Source organism: Salmo salar, chromosome 24 (assembly GCF_965601325.2).
Source record: "Salmo salar chromosome 24, fSalSal1, whole genome shotgun sequence".
NCBI lineage: Eukaryota > Metazoa > Chordata > Actinopteri > Salmoniformes > Salmonidae > Salmo > Salmo salar.
This window is the reverse complement of record NC_138314.1, coordinates 39982031-40008427: the sequence shown is the minus strand read 5'-3', so window position 1 is coordinate 40008427 and position 26397 is coordinate 39982031. Positions and strand designations below refer to the sequence as shown.

At 42.2% G+C, this 26397-nt stretch overlaps 1 protein-coding gene across 1 annotated transcript in view; it reads right to left on the bottom strand.

The window, feature by feature from the left end:
* Window positions 1–25335, bottom strand: part of me2 (malic enzyme 2, NAD(+)-dependent, mitochondrial) — a 30006-nt gene extending 4671 nt beyond the window's left edge. The window contains exons 1-8 of the mRNA XM_014172498.3: window positions 25006–25335; window positions 4588–4720; window positions 2629–2762; window positions 2246–2395; window positions 1941–2016; window positions 981–1142; window positions 651–864; window positions 247–344 (exon numbers count right to left, since the gene is read on the bottom strand). Of these exons, the coding sequence (XP_014027973.1) occupies window positions 247–344; window positions 651–864; window positions 981–1142; window positions 1941–2016; window positions 2246–2395; window positions 2629–2762; window positions 4588–4701 (948 nt within the window). The 5' untranslated portion in view covers window positions 4702–4720; window positions 25006–25335. The remainder of the gene's footprint in view (window positions 1–246; window positions 345–650; window positions 865–980; window positions 1143–1940; window positions 2017–2245; window positions 2396–2628; window positions 2763–4587; window positions 4721–25005) is intronic.
* Window positions 25336–26397: the final 1062 nt, after the last annotated feature.

Genomic DNA, 26397 nt, shown 5'->3' with positions numbered 1-26397 from the left:
CATATCACAAGTGCAAAAACATGTGAAGCAATAACAAGTAAAAATGTCCTGTGTCAATTTACAGTATGACTCAGTATCTGAGTCAGTATGAAGCAAATTTAAAATGACACTTATTTTTATGATTTATTGAGTACAGTGTTAACCATTTGGTACATCAATTTAGTACCTTTAGTACATTATGTCAGGTAAAGGTATTGCTGTATGCAGACACGGAATGCTGGTAATACAAGTAGGAGTCTGGCCTACCTCCCCTGCTCCGCAGAACAGGACCCTATGTTCAGTGATGGGTTTCCCAATGGCCCTCTGAGCTGCCAACAGCCCTGCCAGGGCAACCGCTGCAGTTCCTGAACACCACAACACATGCTGTAAATGCACAGCTATTCACCAGACCTAGGTTCAAATACTATTTCAACTCTTTCAAATACTTGTAGCATTTGCTCTAGTCTGCCTGGAGTGCCAGATGGGCGGGGTTTGCATTTGTGAGAATATTATATTTGTTACATTACGCCAGGCTCAATCAATCACATAGTAAAGTATTTTAAATGATTTCAAATAGTATTTGAACCCGGGTCTGCTATTCACCTAGCTGCACATACTCACTACAACACACTCCATTTGGCATAATATATTTAGATGGTGTGAATTCAGACCTTGGATGTCATCGTTAAAGGTGCAGTACTTCTCGCGGTATTTCCTCATCAAGCGGAATGCATTGTGATTCCCAAAGTCTTCAAACTGGATCAGGGTGTCCTGGCCGTACTTGTCCACCACAGCCTCCATAAACTCATCGATCAGGTCATCGTAGAGCTGGGAACGATCCCGCTTCTGGTACAAACCCATGTAGAATGGGTCCTTCAGAAGGGTCTGGAATAAGGAGACTGGTTATAGATATGATACAGTACATAAAATAGCTAACAGCCTTTTGTATATATAACATGACAACAATAAAGCTTTATTGAATTTTTTTATTTTTTACTTGCCTCGTTGTCAGTTCCCACGTCGATGACGACAGGAAGGCACCTCTCGGGCCTGATCCCAGCGCAGGCGGTGTACAGGCACAGTTTCCCCACGGGGATGCCCATCCCAAACACCCCCAGGTCCCCCAGGCCCAGGATACGCTCTCCGTCTGTCACCACGACCGCCTGGACAACAGGTAGGGATTCTATTCATTAAGCACCAAACGAAGCTGAAACAGACAGGGGTGACCTGAACTTCCCCAAATCAATGCCACACCGGGAGGGGCGATGGGCTGTCAGAGAGCGAGGTGCTGTCAGAGAGCGAGGGGCGATGGGCTGTCAGAGAGCGAGGTGCTGTCAGAGAGCGAGGGGCGATGGGCTGTCAGAGAGCGAGGTGCTGTCAGAGAGCGAGGGGCGATGGGCTGTCAGAGAGCGAGGTGCTGTCAGAGACCGAGGGGCGATGGGCTGTCAGAGAGCGAGGTGCTGTCAGAGAGCGAGGGGCGATGGGCTGTCAGAGAGCGAGGTGCTGTCAGAGAGCGAGGGGCGATGGGCTGTCAGAGAGCGAGGTGCTGTCAGAGAGCGAGGGGCGATGGGCTGTCAGAGCGAGGGGCGATGGGCTGTCAGAGAGCGAGGGGCGGGGCTGTCAGAGAGCGAGGGGCGGGGCTGTCAGAGAGCGAGGGGCGGGGCTGTCAGAGAGCGAGGGGCGGGGCTGTCAGAGAGCGAGGGGCGGGGCTGTCAGAGAGCGAGGGGCGGGGCTGTCAGAGAGCGAGGGGCGGGGCTGTCAGAGAGCGAGGGGCGGGGCTGTCAGAGAGCGAGGGGCGGGGCTGTCAGAGAGCGAGGGGGAGGCTGTCAGAGAGCGAGGGGGAGGCTGTCAGAGAGCTAGGGGGAGGCTGTCAGAGAGCGAGGGGGAGGCTGTCAGAGAGCGAGGGGGGGCATATCAACATAAAGACAATGTTTTCAATATGGTGCTGGAACTCAGCTTACCGCCACATTGGTCTCTGGCCAGTTGTCCAATATGGAGCGAATATGGCCTCGATCCAAGATGGATATGAACAGGCCTCTGTGGGTAAAGGAATAGAGTCCTCAGACAGTTAACTCCCTCCCCTTTGTCTGATAGGAAATCTGACATTTTAACAATCCAATCATTTTTAGCCATCTAAACAGATTTTAGCAATCTAATCAAAGCCAATATCGATAGTAATCTGAGAGGTTGTGTATTCTTATGAAAGAGCAGCGGGCCATTACTAAACATGTTTTAAAAAATTAAATAACCAAGACCCAGCTCTTACTTGGGCCTCCTGAAGATGTGTCCGTACTGTGTACAGGCCAGGCCCACAGTGGGAGTGTAAACGATAGGCATCAGCTCCTCAATGTCTTCCATCAGCACGCGGTAGAAGAGTTTCTCGTTCCTCTCCTGGATCCCCATCAGGTAAATGTACCTGGGAAGAGTTTTGGTAGTGGTTACAGATGCCTTCATTTTATGTCAAGTTGTTATGTGATTAAGTTCATTACTTAGTGTAGCAATAAGAACTGCACTTCTGCAGTCTCAGACCCTGTAATGCTTGAAAATATTATTCGGCTTAGGTTGATATTTGTTGTCGCTCACAGCCTAGGTCCCAAATGGCACCATATTCCTTATATAGTGCATTACTTTGACTGAGCCCGTTCTCACTTCTCCAGTGGCTCTGTCATCTTCTTCAGGTTCCTCTGGAAACGCATGGCCTGGATGTCCTGGGACTCTATCTTGGGGGGCAGAAGACCCTGGAGACCCAGGATCTGCCTCTCCTGCAGTGAGAAGGCCATGCCCTGGAGGAATGGAAATAAACCAGGGAGAATGAGGGAGACATAACGTTCTTATTGTAACTATTTTAGTCTTTCAATAAAAAATAATTGTAGCTGTTGCACTGTTGAGAGGAGAGCTGTCAAGTAATCATTTCATTATACTGTGTACACATCTACACTGTATCATGTGCATTTGACAGATTAACTTGATTTAATTCAATTTGATGAGGGACAGAGCGAGAGATAATGAAGGGGAGACAGCGAGGTAGTCAGGGTAAATATCGACAGTGAGCTAACAGGATCCGACTGGCACTGGGGCCAAGTAAGCACAGTACTGAAGCAGAGATGCTGCATGACTGCTCTGAACATCCCCCACAGACTGACAGCTGCCCTCTGCACAGATGGCCTCACAACTCACTGCCCAGGTTTCTAGGAGCCAGTGAATGTGTATTTGGGGTACAGCCTTCCTTTGAAATTGAACCCTGCCTGCAGTACACGGAATCCCAGGTCAACTTTAGAGGGGGGAACACTAGGTTAAAGGGAGTATGCTCATAATGTGCTTGAAAGCCATTATGAATGTATGTTGGGACGACTACCCCTCATAGGTGGTTTCGGGTACGGGCACGTGCAGAGCTCATTCATGTTCATTTTGCCAGTTGGAGGCTTGGGGTACTAGATGGAAGGAGGGTGCGTGTTGACTGGCTAGACCTCCAGTGAAACATGAGCCAGAACAGACCCACATGGAAACCATAACCTTCTCCAGAAAGGCCGGGGGGAACGGGAGGGGATAGGAGAACAAGCTCCAGTAGTACTGTGGGTAGCATAACAGTATTATAATGTACAGGGTAGCATAACAGTATTATAATTTACAGGGTAGCATATCAGTATTATAACGTACAGGGTAGCATAGCAGTATTGTAACGTACAGGGAAGCATATCAGTATTATAATGTACAGGGTAGCATAGCAGTAATGTAACGTACAGGGAAGCATATCAGTATTATAATGTACAGGGTAGAATAGCAGTAATGTAACGTACAGTGTAGAAAGCAGTATTGTAACATACAGGAAAGCATAGCAGTATTATAATGTACAGGGTAGTACAACAGTATTATAATGTACAGGGTAGAACAGCAGTATTATAATGTACAGGGCAGAATAGCAGTATTATAATGTACAGGGTAGCATAGCAGTATTATAATGTACAGGGTAGCACAGCAGTATTATAATGTACAGGGCAGCATAGCAGTATTATAATGTACAGGGTAGCACAGCAGTATTATAATGTACAGGGTAGTACAGCAGTATTATAATGTACAGGGTAGCATAGCAGTATTATAATGTACAGGGTAGCATAGCAGTATTATAATGTACAGGGTAGTACAGCAGTATTATAATGTACAGGGTAGTACAGCAGTATTATAATGTACAGGGTAGCATAGCAGTATTATAATGTACAGGGTAGCATAGCAGTATTATAATGTACAGGGTAGTACAGCAGTATTATAATGTACAGGGTAGCATAGCAGTATTATAATTTACAGGGTAGAATAGCAGTATTATAATGTACAGGGCAGCATAGCAGTATTATAATGTACAGGGTAGCACAGCAGTATTATAATGTACAGGGTAGCATAGCAGTATTATAATTTACAGGGTAGAATAGCAGTATTATAATGTACAGGGCTCTCCTCCATTTCCATCATGGCCTTCTGTGGCGTCACCTCTCATGCACTCCAGACCCAACACACACACACACACACACACTTAATCTTCGTATTCCACACGCAGCTCATTTTTAGACACCGATTTGCTGTGCGAGGATGGTGTTAGTGCCCTCTGGCACTTACCTTGTTGGTGCGAGGGTTCAACATGAGAGGCTTGCCCTTCTCTTTGGTGTGTGTCCAGCGGCAGGAGCTCACACATGGCCGCAGCATCAGTGATGCCCTCAGTCTAGACAACATGGTGCACAGCTCTCAGGTCCTGGAGGGGAGATGACAACAGCAGTGGCTATCAGGTATACCTAGTCAGTTGCACAACTGAATTCAATCCACCGAAATATGTCTTCCGCATTTAACCCAACCCCTCTGAATCAGAGAGGTGCAGGCAGGGGGAGGGGGGGGGCTGCCTTAAATCGACATCATCGGCTCCAAGGGAGCAGTTGTTGTCGGGGGTTAACTGCCTTGCTCAAGGGAAGAACAGCAGGGATTTGAACCAGTGACCTTTCGGTTACTGGCCTAACGCTCTTATCTGATAGGCTACCTGCCGCCCTATAGCCCGACCGATATGGGATGTTTCTGCATGGATAGTGCTTAAAACAGCCTTACAAGGATACTCAGAAAGCTGATTTCTTAAAATTTTAGGAAAGAACATTAATGCAAGCACCACATAGAATTTAGGGCCATACTTTTCCTAATAAAACAATGGCCAGTTTGGGTCGCAGTTGCAAATTTTTTTATAAAATAGGCTAGGTCTGAACCGCAAATTCATTGTTTTCTTCAATATGGCCCGTGCGCTGATTGAGTTTGACACCCCTGGGCTAGCGTATCTTTTTATGTAGCTAGCTATTTATTTAGCAAGCTAAGAACAAACAGCCTAAAGTTGCTGGGAGGAGGTCATGTCATTGGCGGAGTGGGTGAGTGACCAACTTCCTCCAGTCATATCATTTTTTGGTGGCGATTTTGGTGGCTATTATCCACAGTTAGCATATATCTTAGTTGTCATTCAAATGTATTTGGCATCGATCAAATTGGCAGGCAGGCGTTTGGCGAATGTTCTAAAGTCACGCTGTTGCTACTGCCTGTAAATACACAGTTCAGTTCAAAGTGAATGATGGAAGCCAATGTGGAAAATTGTTTATTTGCATATACAGTGCATTCGGAAAATATTCAGACCCCTTGACTTTTTACACATTGTTACGTTACAGCCTTATTCTAAAATGGATGAAATTGTTATTTTCCCTCATCAATCTACACACAATACCCCATAATAACAAAGCAAAAACAGCTTTAGACATTTTTGCAAATGTATTAAAAGTGAAAAACAGAAATACCTTATTTACATAAGTATTCATACCCTTTGTTATGACACTCAATTGAGCTCGGTGCATCCTGTTTCCATTGATCATCCTTGAGATGTTTCTACAACTTGATTGGAGTAAATTAAATTGATTGGACATGATTTGAAAAGGCACACACCTGTCTATATAAAGGTCCCACAGATGACAGTGCATGTCTGAGCAAACACCAAGCCATGAAGTCGAAGGAATTGTCCGTAGAGCTCCGAGACAGGATTATGTCAAGGCACAGATCTGGGCAAGGGTACCAAAACATATCTGCTTCATTGAAGGTCCCCAAGAAAACAGTGTCCTTCATCATTCTTAAATGGAAGAAGTTTGGAATCACCAAGACTCTACCTAGAGCTGGCCGTCCGGCTAAACTGAGTAATCGGGGCTCCAGAGTTCCTTTGTGGCAATAGGAGAACCTTCCAGAAGGACAACCATCTCTGCAACACTCCACCAAATCAGGCCTTTACGGTAGAGTGGCCAAACAGAAGTTACTCTTCAGTAAAAGGCACATGACAGCCCACTTGGAGTTTGCCAAAAGGAACCTAAAGGATTCTCAGACCATGAGGAGCAAGATTCGGTGGTCTGATGAAACCAAGATTGAACTCTTTGGCCTGAATGCCAAGCTTCACATCAGGACGAAACCTGGCATCATCCCTATGGTTAAGCATGGTGGTGGCAACTCATGCTGTGGGGATGTTTTTCCATCGGCAGGGACTGGGAGACTAGTCAGGATCGAGGAAAAGATGAACGGAGCAAAGGACAGAGAGATCCTTGATTCAGGACCTCAGACAGGGCGAAGGTTCACCTTCCAACAGGACAACGACCCTAAGCATAGAGCCAAGACAACGCAGGAGTGGCTTGGGACAAGTCTCTGAATGTCCTTGAGTGGTCTGCCAGAACCTCGACTTGAACCCGATCGAACATCTCTGGAGACCTGAAAATAGCTGTGCAGCGATGCTCCCCATCCAACCTGACAGAGCTTGAGAGGATCTGCAGAGAAGAAGAATGGGAGAAACTCACCAAATACAGGTGTGCCAAGCTTGTAGCGTCATACCCAAGACTCAAGGCTGTAATCTCTGCCAAAGGTGCTTCAACAAAGTACTGAGTAAAGGGTCTGAATGCTTATGTAAATGTGATATTTCTGTTTTGTATTTTTAGTACATTTGCAGAAAATTCTAAAAAGCTATTTTTGCTTTGTCATTATAGTAAGTAGATTGAGGGGGGAAAAAACATTTAATCAATTTTAGAATAAGGCTGTTACGTAACAAAACATTTTTAAATTCAAGGGGTCTGAATACTTTCCGAATGCACTGTAGGCCTACTGTAGCTCTGATTGGCTATGGTGCACCGTTCTGCGTAGACTCCGATCCTGGACAAGACAGATGTTTTTATTAACTGCAGTGTTTAATTGTCCAAATGCACGGCCAGTTTCCCACTCTATATTGCTATAGAATGTTCACAAATGCTTTATGCTAAGTCATTCCCAAAAATTGTATGAACTTATGAAATGTGCTTGGGTGTGTATAAACAGATTTGAAAAAGATTTCATGTTGCTAAAAAGCTGTCAGCTCCACTGTAAGTCAAAACTGTAACTAGGCCACTCAGGAACATTCAATGTCATCTTGGTAAGCAACTCCAGTGTATATTTGGCCTTGTGTTTTAGGTTGTTGTCCTGCTAAAAGGTGAATTTGTCTCCCAGTGTCAGTTGGAAAGCAGACTGAACCTGCTTTTCCTCTAGGATTTTGCCTGTGCTTAGCTCTATTCCATTTCTATTCACCCTTAACTTCCTAGTCCTTGCTGATGACAAGCATACCCATAACATGATGCAGCCAACACCATGCTTAAAAATATATATAGAGAGTAGTACTCAGTGATGTGTTGTGTTAGCCCCAAACATAACACTTTGTGTTCAGGACATAAAGTTAATTTGGTTAACACGGTCGCCAGTTGGACGGTGTTTCCTCTGACACATTGGTGCGGCTGGCTTCTGGGATAAGTGAGCAGTGTGTCAAGAAGCAGTGCGGCTTGGCAGGGTCGTGTTTCGGAGGACGCATGGCTGTCGACCTTTGCCTCTCCCGAGTCCGTACGGGAGTTGCAGAGATGGGAAAAGGCTGTAACTACCAATTGGACATCACAAAATTGGGGAGAAAAATACATTTAAAAAAATAAACTTGTAATTAATAACTTCACCGCGCTCAAAGGGATATTACATTTCTTTTTTCTTCTTCCCCCCCATCTATCCCTTTGCGAGACATTGGAAAATCTCCCTGGTCTTTGAGGTTGAACAGGTGTTTGAAAATCACTGCTCAACTGAGGGACCTTACAGATAATTGTATGTGTGTGGGGTACAGAGATGAGGTAGTCATTCACAAAATCATGTTAAACACCATTATTGCACAGAGAATGAGTCCATGCAACTTCTTACGTGACTTTTTAAGTAAATGTTTACTGAACTCATTTAGGCTTGCTGTCACGTGTGCTCCCTCTCCGGCCTCTAGGTCACCAGGCTGCTCATTATGGCGCACACCTGTCACCATCGTTACACGCACCTACACGTCATCAGACTCACCTGGACTCCATCACCTCCTTGATTACCTGCCCTATATATATATATATATATATATATATATATATATATATATATATATATATATATATATATATATATATATATATATATATATATATATATATATGTCACTCCCTTTGGTTCCTTCCCAATGCATCATTGTTTCAGGTTCCTGTCTGTGCGTTGTTCGTGTTTCTTGTTTTGTTTATTAAATTACCGTAAATTCCGGACTATAAGCCGCAACTTTTTTCCCAGGCTTTGAACCTCGCGGCTTAAACAATGACGCGGCAAATATATGGATTTTTCCCACTTTAAATGTTTGTTTTTTTCCAAAAAAACACATTCTGTGACGTGCTCAGTTTTTTGGCGGCATGAAGCTTTCATTAGACCAATGAAATTGCCGAACGGGTTACGGTCAAACAACTGTTTTGTTTACTGTTTAGATTAAATCGAGCGCTCTCAAACTTCCCATCATTCTGATTACGGTAGTCATTTTGTCACCCTCATCATGGCAAAGACACGGAGAAATGCATATGATGCAGCTTTCAAGTTGAAGGCGATTGATCTGGCTGTTGTAAAAGGAAATAGAGCTGCTGCACGGGAGCTTGGTCTTAATGAGTCGATGATAAGACGTTGGAAACAGCAGCGTGAGGAATTGACTCAGTGCAAAAAGACAACTAAAGCTTACTGCTAATTTTTTGTTACAAGCCGTGTTTTGTTAAAGCCTATATTTTTGTTACAAGCCATGTTTCGTTAAAGCCTATTTATTTTTGTTACAAGCCGTGTTTCGTTAAAGCCTATTTATTTTTGTTACAAGCCGTGTTTTGTTAAAGCCTGTGTAAAGTTAATTTGTTTCAATGTACCGGTAGGCACCTGCGGCTTATAGACATGTGCGGCTTATTTATGTTCAAAATATATATCTTTTTTAATTCAGTGGGTGCGGCTTATATTCAGGTGCGCTTAATAGTCCGGAAATTACGGTATGCACTCCCTGAACTTGCATCCCGACTCCCAGCGCACACGTTACACTTGCCATAAGAAAGCGGTTGAATACTTAAGAGACTCAAGACATTTCAGCTTTTCATTTTTTATTAATTAATAAAAATATCTGAAAACATAATTCCACTTTGACATTAAGGGGTATTGTGTGTAGGCCAGTGACATAAAATCTCAATGTAATCCATTTTAAATTCAGCCAACAAAATGTGGAAAAAGTCAAGGGACGTGAATACTTTCTGAAGGCACCGTCTGGCTTAAATGGCAATTCCGCCACTTTTCAACTTCATATTCATTATCTCCAGCACCAAACCAGTGTCTTCATATGTGAGCTGTGGTAAAAGACGTCACAGGGTAGGATTCAAAGTGATTTTCAAAACCTGCAACAAGTTTCTAGCCAGAGGGAGGGTATTTTCTTGCTCCCCTAGTAACAAAGAAAAGCACCGTTTTCACATAGCCCATGTAGAAACTGGTATTGTGCTGAAGATCATGAAAATGAAGTTGAAAAGTGGTGGAATTGCCCTTTAAGCTTTGTCACATTAGCATTCAGTGTGTCATCTCACTTAATTGCCATCTTTGAACAAGTTATTGCTTCACGACTAGGCTATAATAACCTACACTTGCCCCTCCGCATGCAAATGACTGACCTTTCAACTGCATTTCATCTAGTGCCACTAGTCTCATTCTGACGTCCGAAATGTCATGTTTTTTTTTACTTGCAATAGCCAAATAAATCATTAGGCATTACGATGTTAATTGTGAGCGAGAGTCACACCCGTTCCCTAATCCCTCCAAAAAACATTCAACTAGTGCCATCATCACTGTCCCCACCCCCCAATGTCTTCTTGACCTGAGATCCGAGACAGACAGACTGGGTGCTGGATTACATTTGACGAAAGCAACAGAGAGACATTAATCTGGAGAAGAGAAAGTAATTTACTGTCCAGCCTTGGAAAGATCGTCCTAATCCTCTTCTAAAAGGAAGGCTATAAATAAAAGCCACACAAAACATCACAAGGGAATAGAGAAGTCATGCCTGTTTAAACTGAAGTGGTGCTTTCAACTAGAAACTGGGGCGTATTCACTAGGAACCAAACGAAAGAAAACAGGATGGAAAAAGGGAGGGATCTCCCGGAATTTGGTCATTAAGAAATACTTGTTTAGCTACGGTGTCCACTAGCCTAATGAACACACACACACACACACACACGCACACACACACACACACAAACCCCTGGTGACTGCCTAAGCCTAGTATTGAACTATAGTCAAAAGGTCAGGTTCAGCCTTGTGAGTCATAATCACATACTATATTCACTTCACAGTGACCTCCTTTTCTGCCCAGCACTATTAGTTAGCTCATTGTAGCTGGCATGTGATGGGATTCCTGCAAACAAAAAACACAGGCCTGCTCTTTGAGATGCTGTATTCTGGATGCTCTACTGCAGAGGGTTTAACAAGCAATGCTATGCTGCACCAATAGTCCCAGCAGTCCCAATGCTATGCTGCACCAATAGTCCCAGCAGTCCCAATGCTATGCTGCACCAATAGTCCCAGCAGTCCCAATGCTATGCTGCACCAATAGTCCCAGCAGTCCCAATGCTATGCTGCACCAATAGTCCCAGCAGTCCCAATGCTATGCTGTACCAATAGTCCCAGCAGTCCCAATGCTATGCTGCACCGATAGTCCCAGCAGTCCCAATGCTATGTTGCACCAATAGTCCCAGCAGTCCCAATGCTATGCTGCACCAATAGTCCCAGCAGTCCCAATGCACCAGTAAGCTTTCTTTTCTCAGAAGATTTAGGCCTATCCCAACGCTCTGACTGTTTACTCGGTTGAGTTTTCCATCCAACCTTTTTATGAGTGTAGAGACATGTCGGATAAAAAATATTACAACAGCCTGATGTAAACAGAAAATTTGTTGGTAAACAAAACAAAATACACTAAATCAGCTAGGATCCTTTTGTGTCTGCTAAATTAATTACCCGAGAAATCGTAGGTGGAAACGCCTTTGTGTGCAAATACTGATTTAATAACCATCTTATCGAAGTAAACTTACAGTCATACAACTCGGAAAAGCATGCAGTTTATTAGGCTACAGATGAAATAAGTTATGATGAAATTCACAGGGTGGTGAAAGTGCACGGTGATGAGCTTGATTGTCCTTTCCAATAAATATTGATATTATTCTGCTGACATGATGGTCGATGCTTGGCTGCCGTTTGATAAATAAAAAGGATCTCGCTCTTCGTCCACAATAATCTGATGTAGTAGGCTATAACTGCACTGTATCTGTGACCTCTTGGCTAGAGTGCACATGCCAAGACCAGAACGTGCACATTCGCTATATAACACAACATTTGTTAAATTGTTATAAAAAAATGTTTTTGGTACATGGGAATTTCACTGCAAAATAATAATATATATTTTACGTGCACTACATCCTCACGCACAGCCAAATTATCCGCAACAAATGAATTTGATGGAAACATCTCTGGTGGGTAAATGCGTATATTGTTTTTATGCAGATTTTAGAATGTTCATGTTAAAATCTGTCGCCAATTGAATGGAATCCTAGCTAGTGACCTGTTCCTCTAACTGCTTTCATGCTCTGAAAAACTGCCACGGCGCCACCACCGAACTCATGTGAATCACTCTAGGGCATCATGTAGAGCTTGACCAGGCACCCTACCCCCCACCATTAATCTCATCCACCTCTGTCCCCATCCTCCTCCTCCTCATCATCATCATCATCATCCTCCTCATCATCATCATCATCATCCTCCTATCTGATCCTCTGTTGAGAAACAGGCAGCTGAGCTGTCAACAGCTTGACAACAAAGAAAGCAAGACAAAAACAGCAATAGGAGTGGGGTAAAGACAAGGCAGCTAGCCTACTAGATCAGCCATGGGTTGCACTTGGACTAGGCTATGTGACAGCAAGGACAATCAACACACACTTTAATCCTCTCCTGATGAAAAATATTGGAGGGAAAAAAACTGCAATGTGTATTTATCTGTGTCTATTTCTATACTGGATGGCTGACAGAATGTGCTGTAACAGTGAGGAGGGGTCATTCAGAGCTGCAGTGCATAATACAGGCTAGGCTCATGATCTGCAGCATGTGACCTTGCTGACGAAACCACTTGACTTTTATGCACACGTTGCTACAGTGAGGGAAAAAAGTATTTGATCCCCTGCTGATTTTGTACGTTTGCCCACTGACAAAGAAATGATCCGTCTATAATTTTATTGGTAGGTTTATTTGAACAGTGAGAGACAGAATAACAACAAAAAAATCCAGAAAAACGCATGTCAAAAATGTTAGAAATTGATTTGCCTTTTGAGGGAAATTTTTGTTGTTATTCTGTCTCTCACTGTTCAAATAAACCTACCATTAAAATTATAGACTGATCATTTCTTTGTCAGTGGGCAAACGTACAAAATCAGCAGGGGATCAAATACTTTTTTCCCTCACTGTAGAAGGAAGGAAGTGTGACAAGTAGTTTCTTACCGCTCCATTGGCAATACTGCTGGTGACAAGTGAACTTCAGCCCCAGAACGTCACAGTCAAAACAGGTGGAGATATTTGATAGTGGAGATCTCAAAGCACTGAAAGCCACAGACGTCTGACTGAACAGATGCAAAAATGTAAATGGGCAATTCCACGGAAAACGGAATTACGCTTTGAACAGAGCTCGAAATTAAGGGCGTCCCGGGGCTGATAGACAGATTTTATTTAAGACAGTTCAAACGGACTGGGACAGGTCTCCTACAATAGATCCAACATTTATACAACTAGCCTACTGTACAGAAACTATTTTTTAAAGCAATGAGGCTGATGCAACAGATCAGAACATTTAGATAAAAAATGTTGATGAACTATTATTTATTCACATGACAAGCGCAGCTATGTGTACAATGCAGTAGGCTATGCATGAATGTACCAAAATGCAATTATCTGGAACACACCATTCTACAGATGCAACAAGCAACATGGGTTGCTTGTATGACTAGGATTGTGAATGCTGACTGCCTCCACTCAGATTACAAGGTGGGTGATGTGTGCGGTGCGCAACAGGCACAAGGCCTTTCTCTCCACTCATGACCATTTGATCTGAACCAATCGTGCCTCGAGTAGCCTATGTCAACAGAATCAAGACTTTAGACGTTACATTTAAATGATCCTACATTATATTTGTCAAACATGACTGGCATTTAGCCTATATTCATGCAATTAAAAGTCTCATTAAAGTTTGGCTACATTTTTTGGTGCCTCCATGTCAGCATCGGTGTGCGCATGAGAGGATGTAGCCTACTATTACATGTACACTAATTATTTGTGTACTGTAGGCTATATTTATTCAAAACAGGTTTAAATATTATTCCAATGTTGGCCTTTTTAAAGGATTTTTCCCCCCCATGACTTTCTGGCCCATTTATCTATTTTAGTATTAGGCTATGCTTGTTTTAATCACTGTAAATTACCTAGGTCCTAGAGTAGACTCATGTTTGCATATAAAAACAAACAAAAAAGTATTTTAATTTTGGGCGACTTAAATTGCACTTCGGGACGATTCTGAGACATTGATGAAAAAGGTAAGTCTCGAGCCTAGCATTTGACTCCGTTTTTTTTTCACTTTCAAATGTATGCTAAACAAAAATCATTGATTTCAAAGTTTAACCTCTTTGGGCTAGGGGGCGGTATTTTGACGTCCGGATGAAAAGCGTGCCCAAAGTAAACTGCCTGCTACTCAGGCCCAGAAGCGAGGATATGCATATAATTGGTTAATTTGGATAGAAAACACTCTAAAGTTTCTAAAACAGTTAAAATAATGTCTGTGAGTATAACAGAACTTATTTGACAGGCGAAACCCCGAGGACAAACCATCCAGGGAAAAAAATATTTGAGTTCACCGTGTTTTCTATTGGTTTTCCATGGGAAACTAGATTTGAGGCACCTGGTTGCAGTTTCTATGGCTTCCACTAGATGTCAACAGTCTTTAGAAATTGGTTGATGTTTTTCCTTTGAGAAATGAAGAAGTACGGCTATTCAGAATGAGTGTCAAGCCAAGCGGACTCTTTTGTTTGGGGCGCGCGACCTGGAGGTCGCTCCACTTTTATTTTATCCACTTTTTAACACAGTAAATTCCGTCTTAAATTTGATCGATTATTTACGTTTTAGGATACCTAAGGATGGATTAGGAAAGTTGTTTGAAATGTTTGGACCAAGTTTACAGGTAACCTATTAGATAATTTGTAGTCATGTTGGGCGAGTTGGAACCGGTGTTTTTCTGAATCAAACGCGCCAAATAAATGGACATTTTGGGGATATAAAGAAGGAGTTTATCAAACAAAAAGGACCATTTGTGATGTTTCTGGGACATATTGGAGTGCCAACAGAAGAAGATCTTCAAAGGTAAGGCATGAATTATATCGTTATTTCTGACTTTTGTGTCGCTCCTCCCTGGTTGAAAAATGTTTGTCATGCATTTGTATGCAGGGTGCTGTCCTCTGATAATCGCATGGTTTGCTGTCGCCGTAAAGCCTTTTTGAAATCTGACATGGTGGCTGGATTAACAAGAAGTTAAGCTTTATTTTTATGTATTACACTTGGGATTACATGAAAGTTAAATATTTATAGTAATTTAATTTGGCGCTCTGACATTTCACCGGATGTTGTCAAATCGATCCCGCTAAAGGGATTTGATCCCTAAGATTAACAAACCATACAACTATGCACAATAACTACTTTTAACAATTTCCAATGAAAAAATGTAGAACCTACACACACAGCAGGGAGCCTGCTAGAGTGTCACCTCGCGCTTTATCAGCTCAGATGAATAAAGTAGCTTGAAAATTGACTTTTCTGCTGCTTCCCTCACTCGGATTGGACCAGGTCTGGATCTGACCAGGTCTATATGAAACGGGTCTAGTTCTCCTCCGGTCCATTCGGAACGGGTCTCCATATTATTTTTTTTAATTTATGCATATCGGGTCCAGAAGGGAAAGCCCCAGATCCATTTAGGAACAGGTCCAACATTTTGGACCCATGAAGGCCTCTACTCAATAGGTCTGGGATGATACCAGTATCGCAATACTTGTTAGTATCGTAGCAAGGAAACAAAACACAAAGCAGAGTTATCTTCTTTAGGAAAACAGCCATAATGTTGGAAACAAACATCATTATGTTGTCATCCAGGGTCACGTATTTATTTTCCAAACTATAGCACACAATATTTTACATACAGCTGGTTTTCAAAGAACTAAAGAATTTGGTCTGCTTCGTGTTATGATTTTAGCCATGGAAACAATATTGCGATACATTATCGTCCTGGCCCTAGTGCTCAGTAGGAGAGGATGCTGGTTACACATGGGTAGGTGTCAGTAAGATCTGGGAGGTGACATTAACTGGAGGGAGAGAGATGCAGAGAGCGAGAGGCAGAGAGAGAAAGACGCAGAGAGAGAGAGAGAGAGAGAGGGGTTGTCCAGACAGACTTAACACTCTTGGTTTGACCACCAGACAAAAGAAAGACAAAGAAAACAGTAATGAGCTGAACACAGTATACAGTGGAAGGGAGGACAGTAGCATGTGACCCAACTGTGGTTCATCACTATTATGATTTCCCATTGTAGCCAATTAAGTTGCAGTATTTTCGTTACAATTTGGTAATGGAATTATGAGTTTTAAATCACTTAATTCATTAACAAAATCGATATCAGTGAAAACACTAACTAGTTGATAGGTCTACCTTGACTTCTTACTTCTGTAAGTAGTGAGGGAGAGAAATTAGAAAATATCTTCAAGATATATGGGTTGTTGGTAATGGAATTAAAAGGCACAAGGCAATTTTTCTTAAACTTAAAGAAGGTAAACAATTTCCCCAAAACTAAATATAAGTGTTGATATTAGTTAGCAAAACACAAAAGCACATTGTGTTTTAATGTATTTCTGATACCTTTTCAAGCTTTTTCTGGTAGATGTTTTCTAAGACCCCTTTTCTATCTGTTTACCCATAAATCAAAGCCTTTACTTATGCCTAAATTTTAAGATTCAAAATAGTTGAAAAAAATGTATCTATGCCTTCATTTCCCTTCATTTGACACCCAATTTCATATGCTCCTATGAACTTCCCATGTTGGTTCCTTTTCAAAAGGAAATGCCCTAAAGTAATTTGGAAATGTGATTAAAGACAGAATTAGAGCAGCACTTCAATACACATCGATACAATTGTGAAATGCAGGTCAGGCCTACACCAAGGACTAGGAAATGGTTTCATTCAGGAAATCCCTCTGCAAACTGAGAACCAGTGAGTGAGTCAATGCCTTCTTTAAATTTCCCTACACATTCATTTGAATGTAACCTGTGTACACTGCCACTCCCTCCTCTATGACTATAGTAGAATTGTTGTAGTAGGCGATTCATTTTTTTTATTACAAGGAGCAGAGTACACAATGTGATAAAGCCTACTGTCATTATGAGACCAGACAGGAATGGCTTTTGCAATAACACACTGTCAAACGCAGGTCAGGCTGCCTGAACAGGCTGAAAAGTGTGTCAATGCACAAAACATCTTTCAAAATGACTAAGCAACAGATTCATTTTCTTTGGTGAAACAAAACCAGTACAGTATATTGTTGATAGTAATCAAATCATGACAAAACAAGATGTTCTAGCCAGAATAGCTTTTAAATAATTCAACTGCCCTTTTCAAAGGGCAGCTATTCCTGTAAGCCCTATGACCTTTAAACTTGTATGCCATTTGAAATGGTTATTTTGGTCAAGAGCTGGGTAACCAACAACATTGGTCTGAGTGGATGGCTGTTTGACTGTACTGTATTCCAAACAGCCTAAACTGTATTCCACACAGCCTATCATTGAAGACGGTTGTGGGGAACAGTAAATTAGCTACAGTGATACATCTATTCAATACCACTGTTTGGCATGTAACCGTTAGCTGGATAGATAGATTGCCAATGTCACAACAATGACAACAGAGGGTGGGATTAACCTGGTTCACAGCTGAAGGCCTAAACCTATTAGAAAGGGAGTACAACATGTACTGTACCCATCGACTGTGTGGCTTGCTTGCATGGTCTCAGTCTGATGGCTTGAAATTCAGGCTGACTTTTACACTAGCTAGCGAGCTAGGGGAGAGGCTATACGGACACGCCTGGTGCCCAAATTTATGACTCATGTTGTGCAGCTGAAAGTCGAGAGGAGGCGAACGGATTGGGTTCAGTGAGTTTCAGTCAGTCGTCCCGATGAGCCCTTCCCAGCTAGCTAGTTCAGTCAGTCGTCCCGATGAGCCCTTCCCAGCTAGCTAGTTCAGTCAGTCGTCCCGATGAGCCCTTCCCAGCTAGCTAGTTCAGTCAGTCGTCCCGATGAGCCCTTCCCAGCTAGCTAGTTCAGTCAGTCGTCCCGATGAGCCCTTCCCAGCTAGCTAGTTCAGTCAGTCGTCCCGATGAGCCCTTCCCAGCTAGCTAGTTCAGTCAGTCGTCCCGATGAGCACTTCCCAGCTAGCTAGTTCAGTCAGTCGTCCCGATGAGCCCTTCCCAGCTAGCTAGTTCAGTCAGTCGTCCCGATGAGCCCTTCCCAGCTAGCTAGTTCAGTCAGTCGTCCCGATGAGCCCTTCCCAGCTAGCTAGTTCAGTCAGTCGTCCCGATGAGCACTTCCCAGCTAGCTAGTTCAGTCAGTCGTCCCGATGAGCCCTTCCCAGCTAGCTAGTTCAGTCAGTCGTCCCGATGAGCCCTTCCCAGCTAGCTAGTTCAGTCAGTCGTCCCGATGAGCCCTTCCCAGCTAGCTAGTTCAGTCAGTCGTCCCGATGAGCCCTTCCCAGCTAGCTAGTTCAGTCAGTCATCCCGATGAGCCCTTCCCAGCTAGCTAGTTTATGCTTGTGGCTAGAAACGTCAGAGAGAATTTCAAACGTGTCTGCCGAAGTTGGGACATCAGCAAATGTTCAGAATCATTCAGTTTTTACATAAATGTAGACGTTAAAGCCGTAGTTGAACATTTTTGGTGAAAATCACGCTTTAGCTGTCACCCTGGCCTGATATTGCATATTGGCTACACTATCCCAGCTACTTCCCTTTCCTTACTGCCGGACAGCAGTGCTCGCCATGCGGGAGCGAAGAACAATGTGCCCCGTGGTGTTGTTGTGTTGCTGGCTTACAGTGCAAACTCTGTTCAGAAGCAAATTGGCTCTGGCAGCCAAAACACTCCATCTAAACTAGGGATGCACCGATATGACATTTTTGGCCGATACCGATATCCGATATTTCCCTTGCTAAAAAATCTGATACCGATAACTGATATTTAAACATTTTGCGGCCTTTTAAGCATTCTAGTACAGTTAAATAGTTGAAACAAAGTGTCATATGTACATTTGTTCAGTTAGGAACAGATTGTTCAACTTGTAAATGAGAAAAATTACAAATGTGCGCCATGCATGGCAAACTGGCAACTCTGCATTCTTCCAAAGCCTTTCTCATGTTACGTGCAGTATCACGTAGCACAGCGTGTACTTTGTTTTTGGGGATTTTCCAAGTTTCAAAATTGTTTTCAAATGCAAATGCCATTGAAATGGCAGCAGCGGTATGAGAACCAGTACATTCTTGAGCATGCAATACGGCTTTCCTCAGTACGAAATCCTTGTCGACCCACTGTGCTGTCAGACTCAGCATGCTCATGGGGCTGACATCGCTGGTCCAAATGTCAGTCGTGAAGCTAATAGCAGTGACGCCCATAGCAAGTAGTTCATGGATGTGCGTTTCAACAATACTGTGTAACTCCGGTAGGGCAACATCGTAAAAATATTGCCTACTTGGTAGTGTGTACCGGGGCTCGAGGTGCTCGACCAGTCGGCGAAAGCCAACATCATCCACGACAGAGAACTGTTGATTGTCAAGGGCAATGAATTCCATTATCGTGGCGTTAATAGATTTCGCCTTTGAGTTGTCTCGCTGAAACGTTCTTACTCTTTCAAATGACTGCTCGACTTGAACTTATTTAGTTGTTGGAAGTATGCGCTTAGTTTATTTCTGCTTAGTATTCACTGAACGTCTGGGGGTGATGCACTTTCAAATTAGTAGTTAGGTTTGTGGCATTGAAAAATGTCACTTTCTCCCCTCTGGAAATAATAGCAGCACAAACGTTGCATATGGCCTTTTGTTATCTTCCTTTGAAACTTCAAAATAGATCAACACAGCGGACATTGTGGGCCAGGTTAGGAATGCTGTGTTGCACGTGTATCGCTGTATTTTTCTTGTCGTCATTACATCATCTACCTACGTTATATAGGTATGCATGTCAGCTTTGACATCGGTTTTGCACATTGGCATTAAACTAGACATCGGGCCGGTGCCGATGTTGGCATTTTTAGATAATATCGTCCGATTCCGATATGCTTACCGATATATCGTGCTTCCCTAATCTAAACGTGAAGTTTTACCATCTGATGGTCCCCAGCCATCAATCTGTAAGTCTGCTCTCTTTACTTTTAATCTGTAGTTGTGTTAGTTGTATTCTAGCTGGTCTCCAGTGGTGGTTGGCTGGCCTGTTTTGCTTGTTATTTTGGCATTAATACGCGTCACATATCAGTTTTCAAACAATATTTAAAAATATATAATAATAATTCAGTTAATAAAGCCGCATACAAACATGGTCTCTTTTTGCTTGCTTGAGCAAGGCAGCTCCAAAATGCAGGTGTTTCAGCCTAGCTCAGTGCTTTCTCTGGTGGTGGGGCAAGCCAACAGAAAATACGGAGCGTTGCGCCGTGATTGGCTCAGTGTTCTGCCACTCATGGGGACACTACGTCACTGCCAAGTCTTATGGGTAGAGCTCAGAAATGTTAGCCCCTTGGGTTCTGCCACATTAGAAGTGCCCATCCAAGAAGGCTCAAGGTCATTGGCCACAGATATACTTTTTTATTTTAACCTTTATTTAACTAGGCAAGTCAGTTATGAACAAATTCTTATTTACAATGACGGCCTAGGAACAGTGGGTTAACTGCCTTGTTCAGGGGTAAAACGACAGATTTTTGCCTTGTCAGCTCGGGGATTTGAGCTAGCAACCTTTTGGTTACTGGTCCAACGCTCTAACCACTAGGCTACCTGCCGACATCAAATCACGTTATATCTACAGTAGCTTTCCTTGGACTGATCATGTCAACATCATACTTCAAAATCTCAGCTAGCAGTTGTCATCATGAGTCAAGTCGACAATCTACTGGCAAATCCTTTTCAATCCTTGTCATATGAAGAGAAATGAGATATAAAACGTCTCGGGGCTCATCGGCCATTGGACATAAACATTACACAACAAGTCAGAAATCGCAAAATTAACAATGAGTGGTTTGGAAGGAAGCATTTCTGCAACTGCTCAAGTTATTTTCCTTGGTCATGCCAGAGGTGGATGTTTGTAAAACATAAAGCAGAAACAAACCATTAATGTAGCAGGAATCGGCGGAGCAATCAACAACTTCAAGGTGAACATTCAAAACATTCGCGAGCAAACTAATGCACTGGCCAAAGGACATGTTGATGCCACTGAACCAAGGCGGAGATAACATAACACTGCAACCCGAGATGAAGGAGATATGCGACACAATCGCTGCTCATGTGCAAGAAAAGTTTTCTGAAAGTGACCACTTAATTGCAGCAAAGTTGGTGGACAGCCCATTTTCCTCCCAGTATGTACATTCCTTTCCGACCGCAGAACTCCAGTGTGCTACCAAGCTATGGCCTGTGGGCAAACAGGAGAAGTTGAAAATGGAGCTGTCCACTCTCTAACAGCATTATGAGCTGGACACTGGAAAGACGGCACTTTCTTTATTGAAATCACTCTATGAGAACAACCTAAAGGAGGCCTTGTCTGAGACGGTCTCTCTTCTCAAAATCATCACCACTCCGATGACAACCGCCGAGTCACAGAGAAACTTTTCCACCCTTAAAAAAATACAATTCTTCACACGCAACTCCATGGGCCAGAAAAGGTTAAATGCATTGGCCATGCTGTCAATCCAAAGTAATTGAGAAGTTTGCCCACAAGAAGGACCGCAGTGCCAACTTCCTGTTCAAGTGAGCACAGCACACCAACGGTGAGTCCATAAATATGTCTAGTATTCTGCTGCATAAGTGATGCAATATGCCGTGGAGATAGTATTACTTTCTTAGCTACAGTATACATAAGTGTATGTTGTGTAGTAAGCAGTTAGTAGCCCTTGTGTCTCACCCTAAGAATGGGGTCCCTTTCCCTCTTAGAACTTATCCTACTGTTCTGACATGGTATTGGTATGTTGGGGTATTTTATTAGGCTCCCCATTGGCTTATGCCAAAGCAGCAGCTACTCTTCCTGGGTTCCCCACAAAACATTACATAATACAGAACATTAATAGACAAGAACAGCTCCACTTGGTGGTGCACATGTAGCCTATAGCCTGTTTTAGAGAAATGTCATCATTGAATATTGTAACAGCTTTCATTGCCTGCTTACCTGCCCCTGTTAATTTAGCCTACTGTTCGGACTTGGTGTAAAGGGAGAACACTGTAAGAATGGCCCATGTTCTGAATTATGTCGCTGGCCACTTCAAAAGTGCTGAATGAATAGGCATATAGCCTGCTGTTCTGACTTGGTAGTGCACATGTAGCCTATAGCCTGTTTTAGAGAAATGTAATGATTAATGTAATGATTAATGTGCCCCCATTATTTATCCTACGGTTCTGACTTGGTGTACAGCGAGAATACTGTAAGAACGGCCCATGTTCTGAATAATAATGTCGCTGTCAATTTCAAAAGTGCTGAACAAACAGGCGGCATAAAGGCTACATCCGTCTCAGCTCACTCATGTCTTAATCAAAATTACGGCCAGCCTCTTAACCGCTTATCGTCATATATGCCATAGTTTGTACATCTGCATTGTTATATTGCTTATATAGGTCTCTCTCATTAGTATCTTCTTAATAATTTTAGGCAATGTTTGAATGATGCATTTAACAGTTTCTTACTTTGTGTGTTATAATTAGCTAGGGTGCTTTTATCCACGAGGAAGGTGGTAAGTTACAGACCCAACAACATTATAGTATCCCTCCTCATAACCATGGTTGCCAGTGACAGTCTCTTCCCATTCAAATATTTGTGTTCAACAGACAGTTCACTTATAGACCAATGTAATTCCTGTTCATATTGTGAGGGTTGTTTTGGTTGCGCAATCCGCTGTCAGTGCGTCTGTATATTGTCTATAAAAGTGGATCCTCGTGATTGGATTGTCCTTCCTTTTTAGACCACCTAGGCCTAATAAAATACTTTGAATGGTGTAGTCTCTCTCTCTCTCTCTCTCTCAGGATAGGGGGCAGTATTTTCACGGCCGGATTTAAACAAAAAAAATAAAAAAACGTACCCGATTTAATCTGGTTATTACTCCTGCCCAGAAACTAGAATATGCATATAATTATTTGATTTGCATAGAAAACACTCCAAAGTTTCTAAAACTGTTTGAATGGTGTCTGTGAGTATATCAGAACTCATATGGCAGGCCAAAACCTGAGAAGATTCTATATGGGAAGTGCCCTGTCTGACCATTTATTGGCCTTCTGTAGCCTCTTTATCGAAAATAGAGGATCTCTGCTGTAACGTGACATTTTCTAAGGCTCCCATAGGCTCTCAGAAGGTGCCAGAACGGGGAATGATAACTCTGCAGTCCCTGGGCGAAAAACAGTAGGGGTTTTGGAAAGTGGTCGTTCGGATAGTGTCTTGAACAAAACGCAGCTATTTGGATATAACTATGGATTATTTGGAACCAAAACAACATTGGGTGTTGAAGTACAAGTCCTGGGAGTGCATTCTGACGAAGAACAGCAAAGGTAATCCAATTTTTCTTATAGTAAATCTGAGTTTGGTGAGTGCCAAACTTGGTGGGTGTCAAAATAGCTAGCCATGATGGCCGGGCTATCTACTCAGAATATTGCAAAATGTGCTTTCACCGAAAAGCTATTTTAAAATCGGACACTGCGATTGCATAAAGGAGTTCTGTATCTATAATTCTTAAAATAATTGTTATGTTTTTTGTGAACGTTTATCGTCAGTAATTTAGTAAATTCACCGGAAGTGTTCGGTGGGTATGCTAGTTCTGACCATCACATGCTAATGTAAAAAGCTGGTTTTTGATATAAATATGAACTTGATTGAACAAAACATGCATGTATTGTATAACATAATGTCCTAGGAGTGTCATCTGATGAAGATCATCAAAGGTTAGTGCTGCATTTAGCTGTGGTTTTGGTTTTTGTGACATTATATGCTAGCTTGAAAAATGGGTGTCTGATTATTTCTGGCTGGGTACTCTCCTGACATAATCTAATGTTTTGCTTTCGTTGTAAAGCCTTTTTGAAATCGGACAATGTGGTTAGATAAAGGAGAGTCTTGTCTTTAAAATGGTGTAAAATAGTCATATGTTTGAAAAATGGAAGTTTTGGGATTTTTTAGGTGTTTGTAATTCGCGCCACGCTCTATCATTGGATATTGGTGAGGCGTTCCGCTAGCGGAACATCTAGATGTAAGAGGTTTAAAGAGTAAAGTTAAGGCCTCAACATCTAGCTGAATTTATCTGAACTAACATCTATCTGAATTTCTGTCGGTGTCCATTTCGAAATTGCTGAACGAATAGGTCTACCTCATCGCAGCCCCTTTGCTTGCACTTGCTTATACTAAGAGCTAAGCGTTAATTATATAACAAACATTGTGAATTTACTGAACATCAATGTAATAATGTTTGTGTTGGGTTCAAAAGTCTAAATTCATGTCGACATTCATTATTATTGAAGGCGAATGTGGTTCTTATCGAGGTACACAAATCAACAAGGAGTCAATAGGAACCATATTTATTTAATTAAATCAAGTCAGCCATAAGCTCCACTCTTGGGAACAGCTTTATGTAGAACCTAAACGTTTGTGGGCACTGTTTGTCACAGTTATAGTGCATTTAATGTATTGTTTAGAGTTGTGTAGTGGCTTCGCTGGCATGCATCTAAAAAAAAAATTGGTTGTTTGCCCCACCAAGATGCATTCAATATTTTCAACTCGTGCACATTGATTTACAGTGCGGTGGCACTAACAGAAGTGTACACACACACACACACACACACACACACACACACACACACACACACACACACACAAACTAGTTCGCTTTTAACTAGTTGAGTATGGAAAATGCGGGCTAGACAAAATAAAACGCATATACATCTGGTGGACATTTGGCTTAAAACAGGGCCTTCTGCCCCCTTGAAGCGCAAGTTATCAGCATTCCGTTACGTCATCCATATTGCCACCAGGCGTGTCCCTACAGCCTCTCCCAGCTAGCAACAATTCTGTTCAGACTATGAAACTACAACTAGCTAACTATCCAACACATAGAGAAAACTATTTAAGAAAAATATATTTACTAACTGACATAAAAAGCGGCAATGTTTCGATTTTTTTTTTTGCGTCACCAAATTGCTGTCTTGCCACACATGAGCTAGTTAGCTAATGCTATTAGCTAGCTAGCTTGGGTACTCAATTAAACGTTTTTAAACCGGTAACGTTAGCTATAGGTTTGACTTTCTCTTTTCTCTAGTAAGTAACGTAACACCTTACCTTCGCTTTATGTTGAGTGAAGAAGAGTATTTTTTTTTCTTATAATTTAGAGGGCATATTACTGCAAGAATTGCATGCGGAATATCATCAAGTGCAGAGTTGGCCTCGTTCGCTGACAGGCAAATGCGAAGCTGGAGAAAGATGAGACTGACGGCAGTGGTTTACACTAGATAGCACATCCGAAAAGTCAAAAAAGGATATATCGTAAAAATTCATGAAAACTAAAATGTGCTTTTTGGTCTAAATTTAAGGTTCGGGTTAGCAGTAAGGTTAAGGTTAGTATTAAGGTTTAACATCACATTTTAAAAAGAGACATTGTAGAAATAGGCGGAGTTTAGGACTTTGTGGCTGTAGTAACTAGTAACGAATCCCAGGCCGTGGAGAGTAGGAGCGCTTGGCCAATCAGAAACCAGGGTTTCCGTCCTCAGCTACTATCAAATCAGAGGATGGAGACCGTCCTATAAGCTTCTAACGGTGCATTTATTTAGACTCTTGTATGTGCTGAAGATTTGTACCCAAATGCATGGAATAGATTTTGGTGTATAAATTAACAACTATGAATCTAACTAATCAGTGGAATCCCATTTATCTTTTCATCATGACTTACATTTTAGTCATTTAGCAGACGCTCTTATCCAGAGCGACTTACAATAGTGAATTCATACATTTTTTCCCCGTACTGGTCCCCCGTGGGAATCGAACCCACAACCCTGGCGTTGCAAACACCATGCTCTACCAACTGAGCCACACGGGATTTACTCTGTTATTGACACGTACGGTACTTTTTTTATTTTTTGAAAAATAACTTTAACTACAGGTTGCAGGAGCACTGTCTCGCAGGTTGATGGATTAAAAATAAATAAAAAAATTGTATTTGCTGCTGCTACTATGGTCCAGTATCACTTAAATCAGCAGCACTACGAAAGGTTTAGCTTTATTCCTTACACCTACATCGCCTACATAGGCATCATGGAATGGTGTAATTTTGTGTTGTGTTGTGTGTGTGTGTACAACATTCCCCATAGTTGTAGACCATTACACTTTGTTCAGCAACTCATTGAATCATTTGTGTTAATTCACGTATAGCCTATTCTGAGAACTACATCCAGTATCAATAACATGCATTGTCCTCCTCAAATGTCATAACACATCAAATTATTAAAACCACTTAGAAGGAGCTCGATTACACAGTTGTCAGTTTTTTGTGTGTTTTTTTTTTTACACAATAGCTGCCTGTAGAACTTCATTAGTGACTTGCATTGAGCAATAATGAACACTAGAGGACAGCAGAGCTCTGTGTACGACACACACGCACTAACAAAACATGATGGCCATTTACCATCATTTGCTGCAAAATCCATCATTCTCCACAGCTATCAATCTTATTTTTAC